Consider the following 17,195-nt stretch of genomic DNA (forward strand, 5'->3'; position numbering starts at 1 on the left):
GGCTATTGGTTTCACCTGCAGAAAGGCTAGGATTTCACCCTATGTGTGCATTAGGTTGTGCTTACCCAGGATTGTCTTCTAGCAGTCCTCAGTTATGCAGCATTTGTATGCACAGTAGGTCTCTGAATGTTTGTCACTGGAAAACAAATTGCATTCATCAGAATCCATTCATCCTCCCAGTATTGCTTAACACAGGACAATCATGGCTGTGTGGTCTACCCCGTGGCTGGTAGCCATGCGAAATGGAGATCAGCAGCACACATACCAAAGCTGCTTCACTCCGTAACCCTCTTCAGGGGCAGAGAGGCAGTGGATCTGATGGCAAAAAAGATTATTAAACCTTATGTCATCATGTTTATAGGGCATAAAAACCCCTGCTGTGGATTAATGGATATCTTGGTGCAAGAAATACATCCTTACTCTTTTATGCTTTGATGGGTGAGCTGCAGTTGGCATCAGTGGAAATATATGGAGAGACTGCCTTAGAAGGTCAGATTTAAAGGACATTTTTGACCTCTAAGTCAATGGAAATAGATTTTTGATTGTTGACGAAGACAACTGTAACATAAGACTTTGAACCTTCAAAAAAATTCTTATTGAAGTGTAACATACATATAGCTCCTGAGTGCACAGCTTGATAAATTTTCACAAACTGAACACATCCAGGGAACTGACATCCAGATCAAAATGCCAGGATGCCAGGAATGCCCCGGACTGCTTTGCTGCTGCTCTCACCCCCAAGTAATTGTTTCACTAACTTCTCAGACCGCAGGTGATTTATCTATATCCATAATGGTTTTGAACTTTACAGGAATGGAATTATGCAATGTGTACTTTTTTCTGAATGTTTTGTGAAACAGGTTTGTAAGGTTTACCTATATTTTTGTGTGTAATTATAGTTCTTTTTTTTTCATTTCATCACTTTGCATTAGCTTGTAATGTTTCTTTGTATAAATATATCAGAATTTATAAGCATTTAAGCAGATTCTAGTTAAGAGCATTTAAGCAGATTCCAGTTCAGAAGTATTACAAATAGAATGTGAACATTCTGGCATTTTTCCTTGGTGAACATATATGTATGAGGTATGATCTAATAATACAGTGAATGTTTGGGCTGGGGAGTTAGCTCAGCAGCACAGCGCCTGCCTGGCAAGAGCAAGGTAGTGAGTTCAGTTCCCGGTACTGGAAAAAAAAAATACAGTGAAAGTTTAAAAAATTATTATATTAGAATAATATATCTTATTACTCTCCCTCCAAACACACCCCTCATGTAGAACACACTTACTCCCTTATTCTTGTCCCTCTCTGAAGAAGTCCTACAAGTCTTCTTTCATCAGTGTCCTTAATTTCACTGTTGTGGCTGCCTTGATGCCCTGAATTAATTCAAAATGTTTACTGTTTATGGTCATTTTGATTTCACAGTAGAGCCAGAAGTTGCAAGGTGCCAGATCTGGAGAAAGAGAAAGATGATTTCATACTGTAATATTTTATACAAGCCTGCTTCTCCATTGGATATCACATGATATCACCGTTCACAATATTTTTGATTACACATTATAAAAACACGAAAGAGGATTTCCAGAGCTGCTTCAGGAGGTGGCAAGAATGTTGGTATAAGTGTGTCTGGAGTAGTCAGGAGTATCTCAAAGAGGATTAATGGCAATGTGTCTTTCACACTAATAACTTTTTAAATGTAAACATCCACCATACATTTTAATCACACCTCATATATTTTGCTAGTGTCTACCTACAAGGGAATTTGCTAGACCTGAGGGTATATGCATATTCAACTACTTCAGTTGACACTTGCAAATAATTTTCCAAAGTGATTGCATCAAGTTTTACTCTTTAAAGTTGTCTATGAAAATTCCTGTCAATCCACATCTTTTCATATACTCGATATTGTCTTTTTATTTTTAAAATATTAGCTTTTAAATTACTAGTTTAGAGGCATAATTATTGCTATGGAGGAACTAAAAAAACACCCTGTGGTACTGGAAAGCCATTGTACTGAGCGTGATATCACAGGAGAACAGATAACAATATAAGTCACATGACTTTATCTAATAGACAATAGATAACTTTATACAATACTTTTTGTTTGTTTGTTTGTTTTATTTTGCAAACATATCCAGGCTCCTCCAAACTTCTGTGCAGTTTTTTTTTCTTTTTTCTGGAAAAACTAAAGGAAAATCTACCTTCTAAGTATCTTACTTTTTGTTTCTAGAACTAAACATTTTAGTTGCAGCACATATATATGTTTTAGTGAAATCTGTTTGCCTAGTCACATACACTACAAATAGCCATAGAGCTCCTATGATACGTGAGGACGTGTATCATGCACTAGTGCTACAGGATGAGCACCATCTGGTTCTTCAGAAGGCTCTTGGCTAAGCTATGAAGATGACTCATGTCAACTTGTTAATTCCAGAAAATAACAGGGCTGTCCTTTGTATTATTTGCTTTTATGTTTTGCACTGGGGATCAATTGAAATTTATTGACAACTTGTTTAGAAAGAAAAAGAGTGAGTCATTTTTAATATATGAAATTTATTACAGAAGAGTGGATGGATAACTACTGTAAGACACTAGCTGAGAAGATGGGCTATGACCCACAAAAGTTCATTTTGAAGGAAGTAATTGGTATTTAAGTAGCCTTGACAGGTTACTTCTCTCTAAAAAGGAACATTGTTATTCTTTGCACTTTAATGAGTTTCTCTACATGATATTTGATGAAATATACAGAACAGGGCTCTGATTAGGATCTTCTCTCTGTTCTGCCATCCATCCTATTTTGAACATTTACTTTCCCTCTTCCTCCCATACTTGTATGCAATGTAGTAGTTGTAATAAAATTCTTATATCACTCACAGGGTTCTGCTTCCTTGACTAACCTTCAACTGATGCAACATTACTGTCATTTCCCTGAATACCATGCAAAGAAACTCATTAGAGTGCAAAATATAACACTGAATCCCAGAGCTGCAAGGCCCTGCAGAAGACCCAATGTCCTCACTTCAAAGCAACATGTGTACCCAGCCTAGCTCCCAAAGGACCTGAAGCAGAGGCCAGCAGGAGCCAGAGAAACCGAACAATTGCCACCCCAACTCAGGTAATGAGCAATGGCATGAACAGCCTGCCCAGAGCTCTGGAGCTCCCTTCCTCGCACATCAGCTGCAGCTGTGCTTCTACCCACAGACCTCATAGAAAGGCCTCTGGGGGTGACCCCAACCCAGAGCCATTCAGAAAGTGGAGCTCCAGCTCACTATATGACATAGCACAAATCTGTCACAGAAATAGACTGCAAAACAGGGAGAAGAAAGAAACTATTGAGATGATATAATTCAATGTTCTCATATCCACATACATGAGGATACATTACCTATGTGAAAACTGGAGCCTACAGAGATGAAGGCCGCTCACTGTCACTGAGCTAGTGGCAGGCCTGGAGATTCAAACCCACAGGTTTCCATCTGGGCGATATCACAAAAGCAGCGCTGGATGTGAAGTTAAGGCACCTAAGGTTTTGGTATTAACTAATTGTCCTTAGAAAAAGGTCACTCAATTTCTGTATACATGCTTTGGTAATGAGTGAACAGTGTGGGCCAGGCCCAACAAATAGAAGGTGCTCACTTAAAAGATGATGAATAAATACATAGACTTTTGTATTATAAAAGTGTTCTATGGCTTCAGATTTTAAAAGATAATTAAAATTGTGCTCCTGCATCTCAACAGTGAGCCATTCTTTTAGGTTCTCATGAAATTTGCCCAGGGCTGGAATGGATCATCCAGCCACTTGCTCCTCTGCACAAGTCAGATTTTCAATCTCCCCCATGTACCAATTACACTTTCTACACTCTTCTTGTCACCCCCAAATGGCTTCTACTCACTCGATCCTTTCAGTTTGACCTTTTCGTAGTACCTTTTCATAGGTGTCAAGTACTTCACAGCCAGGAAAGCAAGACTCTGAAACATATCTATAGGGAGAAACCAGAGGAATAGAAAATTTCTAGTTCTGTCTGTCTAGATCTTTGCTCATGCACTGCTAATCAGCATTTAGCAGGAATGGCTCAGCTCTGCTCCACGTGGTATCAGCTGGAGTGGCTCATGTGTGTGGAGCTGAAATTATCCAAAGGGTATCTACCTATAGCTAGGCTGCTGGCCATCTCAGAACCACTTAGATTCTCCCTGTAGTCTGTGTGCTTCCACGGGGTATGATGGTTGCCTAAAACAGTGAGCCTTCCTAAGGAACTAGGCAGAATATGTAATGCCTTTCATACTTCTGAAGGCTTATGACATCATTTCTGCCATAAGCAAAGGCATATTAGATTCAAAATAGAGTTTCAACCCCTCTCTCATAAGAGGAACATTATCATTACCTTTGAGAAGAGCTGTGGGGTAAAGAGTGATCAGTACCCTGGATGAGTTCTGTGAACACAGTGTGCCAACTAAGTAAGCTCTTGTCCAGCAATACCCCAGAGAACATGTATGTACACACATATATAAAACATGTTTGCTTACATACCTATGAGGACATGGTGAATGAGGTAAATTCTTGGATAAAAATTGCTTCCAGGATATTTTCAGGGTCATCCCTGAGGGTAAGGACAGGGAACTGGGCCTTTCAATTATTTTAAAACAAAATTGCTTCATCCTCATCATCCACTTTCTCTTGGATAAAATAAATTGGGCTGCTAAATTTTGGACATAAATCTTTTCCATGGCAACAGATCCTAATGTGTTAAAAGAGGGCCTGTAATTCCTTACAGTATTTGACAAACATGGATATGAACTGTATGTATGGTTTTTACAAGTACCCTTAATAGAAGAGAATAGCACTAGGTTTCCTCACACAATGACACTCACACATGCACATAGTCTCACATACTTACCCTCACCCAAAGAATGTGTCTTTTGACTCTTAAACATAGACAGAAATAGGTAGAAATGAGATTGGTTAGCTTGGTCTTCTGTAAAATTTTATTATTTTTGATCTTTGATCAGTTAGGTGATTTTAGAAATAATCTGACCACTTAAATCCTGGAGGAAAATAAGTCATCCATCTTAGATATGGAAGTGAGTATATTTATGGTCTTTTGAAACAACAGTAGCCCCCTACAGATGGAGAGCAGTGTTGTGTAAGGGAAGATGATAAGGCTGAACATGCTCATATTATTGATTTTAGGGTATTTAATATGAAGTATTTCAAACATACAAAAAACTGTACAAAATAATATAGCTATGTACCTACTACCATATTAATGGTTGTTAGTCTTTCATCATAATTTTATCACATCTCTTTTCTTTCTAAATAAATAAAATATCAACAATTCAAATACCTACCTATCCTTTCCTTTACCTTCCTTCCTTTCCCAGAAATCCTCCTCATCCTAAAGTTGTATGTGTCATCCCTTTGTATTTCTTCATATAGCTGTACTAGCAAAAGATAACCTGAGGCGCATGAAAATTTTAGATTTTATCTGAGCAGACAATGATTTGTAAATTGGGCAGCTCCAGACTGCATGTGGCTCTAGGCTCCACTAAAGGGATACCAAGGGGATTTTGTAGGGTGAATGTGGATGCAAGACAAACAAAATGTTTGACGGGTAAAAGTGGGGGAACAGTGTTATTTGAATCATTGCTAGGGCAATATGCTAATTAGAGGGTTGTCCGCAGTTTCTGATTGGTTAAACTGAAGTTTCTATTTGCTGTGTGCACTCAGTTTGCTTGTGTGGGAACTGCAGACTGTGCAGCCACCTCGGACTAATGACCTGTAAAGCAGTCATTTTAGTTGTACTAATGAATGGGTCTCTGCACTGTTGCATCTTTATGCTTTAAAATTATGTAGAAATGGTATCACAGAGTACATGCCCTTTGGCAACTCATTTCCATCACTCAACATTATGATTCTGAGTTTTAGCCATAGGATATAAACATGCCATAAGGAGAGTGGAGATGCACATTCATTATTGCACAGAGTTAATCACTGATTCAACCAAATGTATCATTCACCTGGAGAATGAATGAATAGGGCAATTTTTGCATTTGTAGAAACATGCATGACTTTGCAGACAGCCCCAGACACCAGAGCCAAAAGTGAAAAGTGAAGAAAGGAAATGTGGTTATTTGCATGCCAGTCTTTCCATTTTTGAAGTACAGCTGCTTTCCCTTCTAGTACATCCCATGAGGTTAAGTTCAGGGGAATGGCCTTTGTTTATGACAGCGGAAGAGGCCAGCAACTACCCAGGAGGCAATCAACCCTTGCTGAAGTGGAGATCAGTGAAACTCCCATTCCCTGTAACTTGCCTTGTCTTCTTGCTCTTGTAGATTTTCAGTCTTATAGGACACTCTCCATTTACTGTAGCAGGATCTACAGCCTCGGTTGGGGACAGCTGAGGCATGAGAAGGATAACACCCATTTAGATGTTTTCTTATCTTGCTGCGTTTACACACCACTTCCCTTTCCTCCTGCCTTGCTTTATTCTCTCTTCAATTTGTCAGCTGCACTTTGATGGACTGAGTGATTTTTAAACTTTTTTGATATTGTTAGAACAAAAGGAACTAAAGGGGTATTTATTTTCAGGACACAAAATGGAGTCACTGATTTACTATCAAATACATGTGAATTACTGTGAATACTTCTCTTGTCTCTGTTTATCACATTACTCTGTAAATGTTTCAAAGGAACTCTTTCTATGTAGAAGCTCTTGAAGAGAGAAAAGGGACTGTGCATATATTTTACTTTCAAGGTGATGTTTACTTATTCAACAATATCTACCAAATTAAATGCTATATTGACCTTGTGTCACTGTCAGCTAATGATGTTTTATTTCTGTTACATTTCCGGATATGTTAGACTAAAAGGAGTGCCTCTGTGCAAATTAAACTGCATGGAAGTTCTTTAGGCCATGTTCAGATACTAACAGATTTGATAAATATATTTGTCTAACAAGGGTAGGACAAAGACCTCTTTGTTTACTGACATACTTTATTGTCATTCTGCTGTATACCTCTCATGTGGCTGTTTTATAGAACATAAAGTCTGGGTATCCTTCCGGAATCTCAGCTCTTATTTATAGCTTGCTGCAAAGTGGCTTATTGTCATTTATTATTTCTTATTTGATTTATGTAACCTCTTTCCACCAGAGAGCCTGTGGGTTTATTTATATGTGGAGCCAACACACTTGCACACCTATACACTCACCAATACACTCTCTCTTTCTCTCCCTCTCTCTTTCTTTCTGTCTCCCTCTTTCTCTTTGTTGCACACACACACACCCTTGAACTTCACTCAATGCTGTGAAGTTACCAGTATAGCACCAAAGATATGTTTGAGCCTTTCTCATTTGTTTTTGTTTGGTCTAAAACCATGTAAAGATAAAGCATTTGCCACATTCCCTTTCATTTTGAGTGTTTATTGTTTGCCTCTAGGTGGATCGGATCATATTTTGCGTCTTCCTAGAAGTTGACTTTAAAATCTACAAAAAGAAAATGAGCGAGTTTTTCCCTGTAGGTGAGTACAACTATTTGTTTCCTTTGGAACTGAGGACTGCAGAAGTAGACGCATCACTTACTTATATGTGTGTGAAGATCTGAATAATTTTCAAGACTTCTTCAACTACCTTTCCAGACATCAGTCATCCTTGCCAACTTGTATCATTGTTTTTCGGGGCTGAAGGAAATGATAGGAGACCTGGGCTCTAAACCTCTCTGTCCCATTAGGTCATTGTGTTTTCTTGCAGAAGTCGGTACATCTTCTGGGTCTTTCTTCCTCACATCACAAGTGAGGGGTGAACCCAGATGACCCCTGAAGACCTTCCTCAGGCCCGGATTGCATGTCCTTCTCCAACTTGTAATATTTCCTGTCCTCCTGCCTACATGGACAATGTTAAGCCCCGCTGCTGGAAACTGTGAGGAGTCCATTTATATTTACAGTGGGAGTTGAAATTGTTCTTGCATTCCATCCCTCCTCCAGCCAATTTTCTCTCCCCTAATTGCAATAACTACAGCAGCATTTTCAAGTGCAATCCAAGCATGGCAGTCATTCACCTTATTTCATACTTCTTTTTTGACTCTAGGAGAAACTTCGGGATTATTAAAGAACCTTGAGTAATGGATTTATAGCGATTGATGTGCCATTAGTTAGACTGGGGTAATTTGAATATTTCCCACCATTCTGTCTCTTCTAAACTATGAAGGATAAGGCTTGTTTAATACCTTGTTATTTTTATGGTGCCATTAAAGTCGTAGTGCCCAAAGTGCTTTCCTTAGCCATGGTAAAAATTGCTTCCAGGAAATTTCAAGTTACTGTGAACACTGTTAGTGGCTGCCTTTTTACAGAGCTTTGCTTTGAGTATTCCATCTCCATAAGAAAGTGGCTTTTCATGCAGTGGGTGACTATGGCAGATGGGAGGAGTGAATAAAGGGTGCTGGTGCACATTCTCCTCTTAAACTCTGTCAGAACCAAAGAGTATGCCTTGCCCACTTGGATCAAAGTAGAAAGAGGCTGTGGAGAACAACAGCAAAAACTCATTGGAGATGCTCACCTCCCTGTTAGTGCTCTAAATGGGCCACATTCATTTGGGTAATTTGAAGTCCTTCTCCCTAATTTTATAAATGAAAGGTGAATCTGCTAAATATATGTATATATTTGGTACATTAAACTATTTTCCTAACATAAACACAAGGGAATTTTCTCAGACTCATCTGATAAAGAACAAGGTTGTGATTGTAACCTTCTTTCTCCCATCTTCTCTTTTTCCTCTTCACTTCCTTTTTTAACCTCTCTTCATATTTTTTTAGCATCTCAGTGTTTTACTGTGTAAAATACATAATAGCTATTTAATAAGCAGTTATTGAGATGAGTTGAATTTAATAAATCTGTCTCACCATAATCAGATAGCTTTTTCTGCTTTTCAATCTCTTTTTTCCATCTTTTCTTTTGATTTCTATTATAATCACAGGGAGGTGACTGATGCTTGCAGTTACAAGTATTGTTAAAATAAATGGTTCAGTATGTAAAAACAACAAATGTTTTTATGTTGTACAGTGGTAATATTCCCATTTTGTAAATAAAACAGCGAAATTTACAAGATTTAAGTTTTAAACTTCTTGAGATTTTTAAAATAAATGACATTATATTCATTTTCATATCTTCTAAAATGAAAACTTGTTTTCGTTCTAACATAATAATAAAAATAATTATATAATTACCCATTGGTATTGAATCAAATCTATCTATCAGGTATCCAGTAATGCAGAGCTAGAAATCACACTGCAAATTTTAGAAAATGAGAGAATTTTAGAGGTCTAGAATATATTAATAACTACGCAAATAAATTAATGCTTGAAAAGCTGCTACTCTAAATAAATCCAAAATCTCATCTCAGTACTTGAGCAAGTAAAATAATAATAAAATCATCCTTAGGTTCACATCAGTGCTTTGAAGCACACCATAATTATGAAATTATTTCTTGTATATATTTATAACAGTAAGCACATTAGAGACAACATTTCAAAAATCCTCAAGGATTGTGAAGTATTTCTGCCATGTTGAGGCATCAGCCATTTGTAAATTCTAAATATGCAATATAAAATAAAGGTGATGTTTAATAGAAGATGTGACTGCTAATATAAATGATATACCTTATTTGTCCTTAATTTAAATTTATGGTTAATTTGTAATCATACCATCTTTGATTAAACTATAATTTTTCCTGACTTACCATATATTTCCCCAGACTTACTTATTCAGAATATCTCTAACTACTGTTCATAGCCGTTGCCAATGCAATAATAATAATAGCTCAGGAAAAAGCCATTTTTACATGAAACCAATCCTTGTTTGGGGATACCTTATTCCCATGTTAATAAATTTCACAATTGGGAATCTGAGACAAAAATGTATGTGAAAACAATAAAAGTTACAATAGAAGAGATCATACAAAAGATAGGACACATGTATAATTACTATATATTATTTGCCAGATTGCCTCCAATGGTCAGAGACACCATTCATTTATTCACTTGGGCTAATCACTTCATCTTTAGGCAGCAACCTCTTATTAACCTTGTGTTGTGATTTGTATTGTCATGGATTCTTTCTAATGTGGACCTCAAGTCTATCTACGTTGAGAGTGGTTTTAAACCAGACTGAGGATTCTCTAGGGGAGAACTGACTGGAGAGAAAGTTAGTGTGTGTGTCAGGAGAGGCACAATGCAGACATGAAACCAAAATGCATGAAACAGGAAATGTATTACAGGTCTAGAGAGGTTAGGGATGCTGTTGGAGGCCAGTAGAAGCTTACAGGCACAAGAAAGCTCAACTAGCAGTTACTGGAGTGCAAGGACCTCCAGAACCATGCAAGACCATACATGTTATCCCCTAGGCTTTCCCAGAGGGATTGTGGATTGTCTCACTGAAAGTAAACACTCATGAAGGGGAAACTTAGTTACATAGCTTTCAGGCTGACTGTCATTTTCGATCATGGCCAGGAGCTGCAGAGTGTGTCAGGTTTTGAAGTCAGTGGATGAAGAATTAGTGGGGCATATCACTAAAAGAATGGGGTTTTAATAGGTGAAAGGGATGGGGTACAACTGAGTTTTGAACAAGTATGTCAGGTCTGAAAAGAATGCTGAGGCAGTAACTATTTTATAGAATCTGTGACACCCTACTTTTTAGATATGGAAAAAGAGGCATAATTGAGGAAAATGTGTCTTCCAGCTAGAACGCAGAAGAATTATATTTTAAAATTAAGAAAAGCATCTGTCATTGTACAAGCAGTAATTGGTTGGTTTTCTCAGAGTATCATTAGAGAAGGCAGAGCTCAACTCCCAGGGTATATCTGAAGCAGCAAGAAAATCCCATCCTTAATTCGTCTGCTGCTCAACAGTTTCCAAAGCTGCCATACTTCTCTTTGTTCTAAAACCTATAAATGTCCTCATGGAAACTGGTTAGTATGGGTCATATTGGTGCCTCACCGTGGGTATGGGAAGTCAGCTCTGTCCGGTCCATCTAGGCAGCATGGCAGGTGAGCAGATTAGTAGTAATAGGGAAGCCACAGACCTTATAAAGTTACTACAAAACAAAAATAGAGTTCCCTTATGTTAGCTTTCCTAGGGTTGCAAAGACACAGTACCATGGAGTAAGTGATTGAAACAACAGAAATATATTTTCTCGCAATTCTGGAGTCCAAAAGTCCAAGATCAACATGATGGCGAGGTGCCTTTCTTTTGAGGCCTCTTTCCTTGGCTTGCAGATGGCCCTATTTTCCCTGTCTTCACATCACCTTCCTCTGGGTGGCCTGTGATCTATTTTCCTCTTCTCAGAAGGTTGCCAGTCATACTGGATAAGGCCAACACTAATTAACTCATTTTAATTTAATTACCCTTTTAAAGTCTCCATCTTCAAAACAGAGTTGCCTTCTAGGTTACTGGGGGTTAAGGGTTCAATGTATGAATGTTGGAGGAGACACAGCACAGCCAATAGCAGTGCCCTTCATGGAAATGCAGTAGGAACTTCAAAGGAAAGAAATCAGCAATGATCTTTCTCAACAGTTTTATGTCTTGCTGTAGGGTGAAGCACATTTGACTTTTTCCTTCCAGATGTATTATTTGGAAATAGAGTATGGCAGTTTTATGGAATTATCATACACTTTGGTTGCAAATAATTTATAGTTACAGTGTGCCATTACATGGCCTAAAGCAAAATAATATTTCTGTGATTTAACTAAAAATCTCTTTGTTCTTTATATAAAAGGCTGGTAATTTTCAACATGTAGAATTTATTGTGTGCAGTTTTCATTGAATGCAAAAAGGAAAAAAAAGATAATTCCTGATCTATGATACAGAAGTTAATATTTTATAAAGTTTAAGTCCTAATAGAAAATGAAGGGATGTTAATTTTTGTCATAACAGCAATAAAAAAGTGACAGTTTTGTAACTACGTCAAAAACTCCTGATGTTGGAAGCTTGAGAGGTTCCCTTTCTCCTCTTCCCTTTAGGGAAAGCCTCATTTGTTCATTGCAGGGGTGTTTGACTATAGATGATTGTACCCTCCAGGGAACATTCTGGACTTTTTATCGATAAATGTGAGAGAGTGAAGGCTATTGGTATCCAGTGGGTTGAGGCCAGAGATAAGTATTAAGTAATAAGTATTTCCCAATGCACAGGTTAGTTCCTCCATAATCAGAGAACTGTTCAGCTGAAGTGTCTGTACTACAGAGGCTGAGAAACCCTCTATGTGTTCACTCCCCTCTTACCATTCAGGATACCAAACTAGCCCCTGCCTTTGGACTGGATGTATTTCTTAGTGTTCTCCCTGCTGATGCCATACCCAAACTTCTCTGACTAACTGGATTTCGAAGCTGTATGTTAAAGATACAGTTTTTATGCCTGAAGAGGAAAGTATTACACAGAATAGTTGGAACATAGTATCAGCAAGTATCACACTGGTATAGTTGTGGGACCCAGGAATTTAGAGGCAAGTACATATGTCGGCCTGACTGGTTAGGATGAGTCTCATGAAGAATGTGGTTGTTGCAGTGACCTTTAAATAGACTGAATGAGAGTAAAGAAGAGAAGCTGCGTGTTGTGCAGGCAAGGTGAAGCAGGGAGGGCAGCTCAGATTGGAGATATTATGAAGTAAAGTAGGATGGCCGTTCATGTTTTCAATTTGTGAATCTTAGACTAAGAGAGTCTGACACACTTCAAAGAAGCAACTAAGATTAATACTTAGTCTTTGAGTGAGGTAAAAACATAACAGATTCTATGCTGTAAGTCCTGATCTTCAATGGTTCAATGTAGGAAACTTCTTACTTCATAGTAACACAAAGGCAATACGCCTTCAATGGAAATCATACTTCAAATTTTGAAGCTGACCCTTTCCCTGGCTGCTGATCTGCAGTATTTCACTCATAATGCCAGCTAGTAGCACTGAGCCACCACTCTCAGTCAACTATGAGATAATGAGGGACACAACCAATGCTCTACAGTGGGCTGGATGGCTAAGCTGGGATGTTCATTAGGTTACATAAAGTGCATTTTGGGCTTCAGATATTTTCAACTTATGTTAGGTTCATCATAAGGTAAGGCATCTGTATCTTAAAAAGATTAATTCACTTCATGTTCTAGAGTTGGGCCTTATAACAACAATCCTATATCATAGGTTTATCATCAGCGTGATAGTGAACAGAGGCTGAAAAAGGCTCAATAAATTGGCCAAAGTCACATTGATGAGTGAGTCTCACTTCAAAGATTTTCTGCAGTATAGCACTCCCTCCCATAGCAGCCCTGGAAACATAGACCTTTGCTTGAAGCGATTGCCTGTTGCAGAAGCCGCATATTATCTTTGCACTGCTAAGCTAGAGGTCTGGGAAAGCAGTGTCCCTCTGATCATATGGCAGTCACATGTTCTTTGCTCTTCCTTTTCTCACCTCCTCCTTAACTATCGGTTTTCCAAGAACAATAACAGAACACAGAGTGTTGTGAGCCACTATGATTATCTTTTCTCTTGCCAAATTAACATAATGGTTGGCAGACAGTGGTTTGAAGACTATGTTGATGACAGGGTAGTGAATTTCTAAAAAAGGTAATCAATGATTAGTGAAGAATTTGACAGAGTCAAAAGCATCTATGGTATAAAGGGAAAAAAACTACTGAATTTGTCATCACAAGAAATAGGTTCTAATCCTGTTACAATCACCAGGCTTTGTGAATGTTGCTTAAATTATGTATGCTTCAATCTTGTCATATCTACATATACCTAGGGCCAATTCCAAATATAATGAATAACAATGTAAATGAATATTCAGATATGAATCTAGATGAAGCACAATACGTTTCAAACTGTACATATGTATTTCTTATTAAAATTTTAAAAGTACATAAAGTAGCTTTTTTGATCTTTTTAAAAAGCTTACTACAAAAAAAAGATTTTAGTATAGAAAACAGATAAGAAAATAAAAACCATTTCCTGTCCTGTAATCCAGAGATAAATTATATTTTATTCTGTATCCTTCTGATTTTTAGAAATGGGAAATGCAGACAACCAGAAATTTGATTTTATACTTTGCTGTTTGTCATTTAACACAAATCATGGACATTTTCTCTTCTCATTATATATTCTTTCATAAGATATAATTTTAGTGGACCCAATGGTGACCCAAAACCATACCACTAAACTTTGGGATTTTTTTTGCAAAATTTCTGTATTTGTTTATAAGTCACAACTTTTAGATTTCATCTTTATGAATACTGGCATCATCCCTATTTTTAATACTTTTCTAAAAGTGGTATTACTTTTTCAAAATGCATACATAACCAAGATGCTTCAGCTAGTGTTAAGGTCTATATCTAAAATGGCCCCTAAATGTTTATGTGTTCAGAGATGGACTTTCGGAAGGTAATTTGATCATGTGAGGGCTATATTGATCATAGATTAATCCATTGATGAATTCGTAGCTGGGTGTGCTGTTAGGAGGTGGGACCTGCTTGGAACATGAAACACAGTGGAAGTGTGACCTAGAAGGTTGTATTCTCCTCCCTAGCTCCAAACTCAGTCTGGGCTTCTTGGCTATCATGGGTTGAGCAACTTTCCTCCATCACACCGTTTCTGCCTTGAAGCCAGCTGACTGTGGACTGAATCCTTTTGAACCATGAATCAGAATATATCTCTTCTCCTTAAGCTGTAGATGCCAGGTGTTCTGTCCCAGTGATAGGTAAAGATGACTAATGCAGGTAGTGATCCTCAAGTTATTTACTGTGTTTGCAGCACTGCAGGCCTCACATTCACACAGATAGAACTATGATCACCCACTCCTAGCTTCTGGGTTTATCATCTGATTTGTGATGTTCGTTTATAATCAAAATAGTGAAAAAAAGTAGAAAGATGAAAAAAACCCCACAAAAATGGAAGAAGGAAAGAGGAAGAGAAGGAAACAGAGGTGATCCAAGAAAAGAATGATGGTATAAAGGAAAAAAAGACTTTCTAAAATAATGAAGTTAGCAGGATGTGATGGTGTATGCCTATAATCCCAGAACTTATGAGGCTGAGGTAGGAGGCTCACCACAAGTTTGACGGCAGCATGGGCTACATAGTGAGTTCAAAGTCGAGACTCTATCTCCAAAAAGTAAGCAAACAAATAAATAAATAATAATATTAAACAACAAGCATTCCAAAAGGACTTGGTTATGGAACCTAAGGATGTGACCCCATAGGAAACCATTTTATTTCCAAATAGAATTATTTTTAGTTTTTTTCTCAGACATTTTTATGAAAAGCAGTCTGCTTCTTGCTTTGCTACATATGGGAGGCAGATAAAGTGGTCCCCAAATGTGTCTACATCCTACACCCCAGAGCCTTGAATATATTGAATTACATTGCAGAGGAGAAAATAAAGTTGCTCGTGGAATTAAGCTGGCCTTAAGATAGGAATGTTATCCTGGGTTTTCTGGATGGAGCCCTTTTAATCACAAGGGTCCTTAACATTGGAAGAGGGAGACAGAAGAGGAGAATAAGAGGGAGATATGACTGTTGAGAATGTTCAGAGAGATGCAGCATTGGAGGCTTTGCAGGTCGAGAAACATGGGCAGGAACGTGAGCTAAGGAACATGGGCAGCCTCTAGACAGCAGAAAGACAGGAAGCAGATTTTCCCCTAGAACTTCCGGTAAGGAGCACAGCCCCGCCTACAGAGTGATTCCTCCACAATAGGATCTAGTGAAACTTGTGACCTATAGAACTGTAAAATAATAAATTTGTGTAGTGCTAAGTCAGTAAGTGAAAAATTTGTTTCAGCACTGATAAAAAATCCTATGCATCAGTAATTTTTGAATAAGTGAAAGAAATAAAAAGTACTACTTATGCAGTTTGAGTTGTTCTTCTTCCCCCAAATGGTATATTCAGTGTATAGAACAACAAAGTAAAAGAAATCAGAATGTTTTAATTACTCATGGGGATATGGTACATTTGTGCACACTTAATGTGCAGATCACACTGGTGTGTAGAATCCTACAAGACACGCTCCCTGTAATGTGACACAAATGAGTTTACTGCATTCTTAGGAAATGGGTGCTAACTATTTCCACTTGATGGGCCTCAAAAGCTACAAACACATTTTGCCTTCAATGAAAATCCAGTGAAGTGTTGCTGTAACCAAGCAACCCAAATGTGGGAACAAGCAGCAGGCACAGACAGAAAGCAATCTGTCCCTTCAAACAGAGTGAGTGTGCAGTGAGTGTAGCAAATGCTGATAAACAGCAGAACAAATAAAGACCGAGGAACACAAGCCTTGACTAAGCAGAGTTTGATCTCATTAGGAAGTTCTGGCACATTAGACAGGATTAAATGCTCCTTAGAGAAGGAAGCAAAACAGGGAGGGTGCTATAGACATCTTTACAGTGTTACTGGCAGGGTGCTTTGAAAGACCTTTCAAACATTTGGTCCCTTGGTTTAGTTGAAAACACTGGGACAAATGCAAGGAAGAAATTCTATTGAGAAATGGTACACAGTGAATTAATTTCTAATATGGCACCAAAGTAAGAATAAAGACAAAGGTAAACAGAGTAACCAAAAACCCTCTGACCTCTGTCCCACTTGATGCAGGGATCTAACTTCTACTCTTAGACACATGTCTTTGAAGGTTTGTCTATCTCCTTCACTTACTATTCACTCCATAATCAGCAGCAATCACATGATTATCTGTGTGCTTCTCCCCTACCTGTCCTTGTTGGGCTCATTCAAGCCTCTTTGATGGGTTGAGCCTGGTTATTGAAATCATTGCACGTTTGAGCCCATGGTGCCACATGTCGCTCTGGAGTCCTTATCAAACTTGAGTTGGCAGCTGTTATCCTGTTGAATACACTCTGTCTTCTACTTTGCCTGCTGTTCACCCGTGTCTGGGCCCAGCCCTCTTGGTTATACCCACCAGCAACCTCCAGCTGGAAGTATTTCAGGCATCATCATTTCTACCACAGTCAAACTAAATTCCAAGTCTGTCCTTATACTCCCTAGCCCTCCTATTCCTGAATCCCATGTCTCAATAATTGATGCCATCACATGCCCAGTGGACCAAACCGAAGCAGCAGAACAACCTAGTTCTCTAAGTACTGCTTTTGATTTACCCATTAATTTATAAATTAATGAGATCTAAATGCTCACATTGGCCAAACACCAACTGGGAGCAAAGCAAAACCATTT

General features: G+C 38.2%; 1 protein-coding gene across 4 annotated transcripts in view; it reads left to right on the forward strand.

Annotated features, from left to right (window-relative positions):
• Macrod2 (MACRO domain containing 2) overlaps nt 1-17,195 on the forward strand; it is a 1,840,776-nt gene that overhangs the window by 1,660,680 nt on the left and 162,901 nt on the right. For all 4 annotated transcript variants that reach the window (XM_005380889.2, XM_013512283.1, XM_005380890.2 and 1 more), the window contains one exon: nt 7,432-7,513. In XM_005380889.2, the coding sequence (XP_005380946.1) occupies nt 7,432-7,513 (82 nt within the window). The remainder of the gene's footprint in view (nt 1-7,431; nt 7,514-17,195) is intronic.

Source organism: Chinchilla lanigera, unplaced genomic scaffold, assembly GCF_000276665.1.
Source record: "Chinchilla lanigera isolate Chin_1 unplaced genomic scaffold, ChiLan1.0 scaffold00014, whole genome shotgun sequence".
NCBI lineage: Eukaryota > Metazoa > Chordata > Mammalia > Rodentia > Chinchillidae > Chinchilla > Chinchilla lanigera.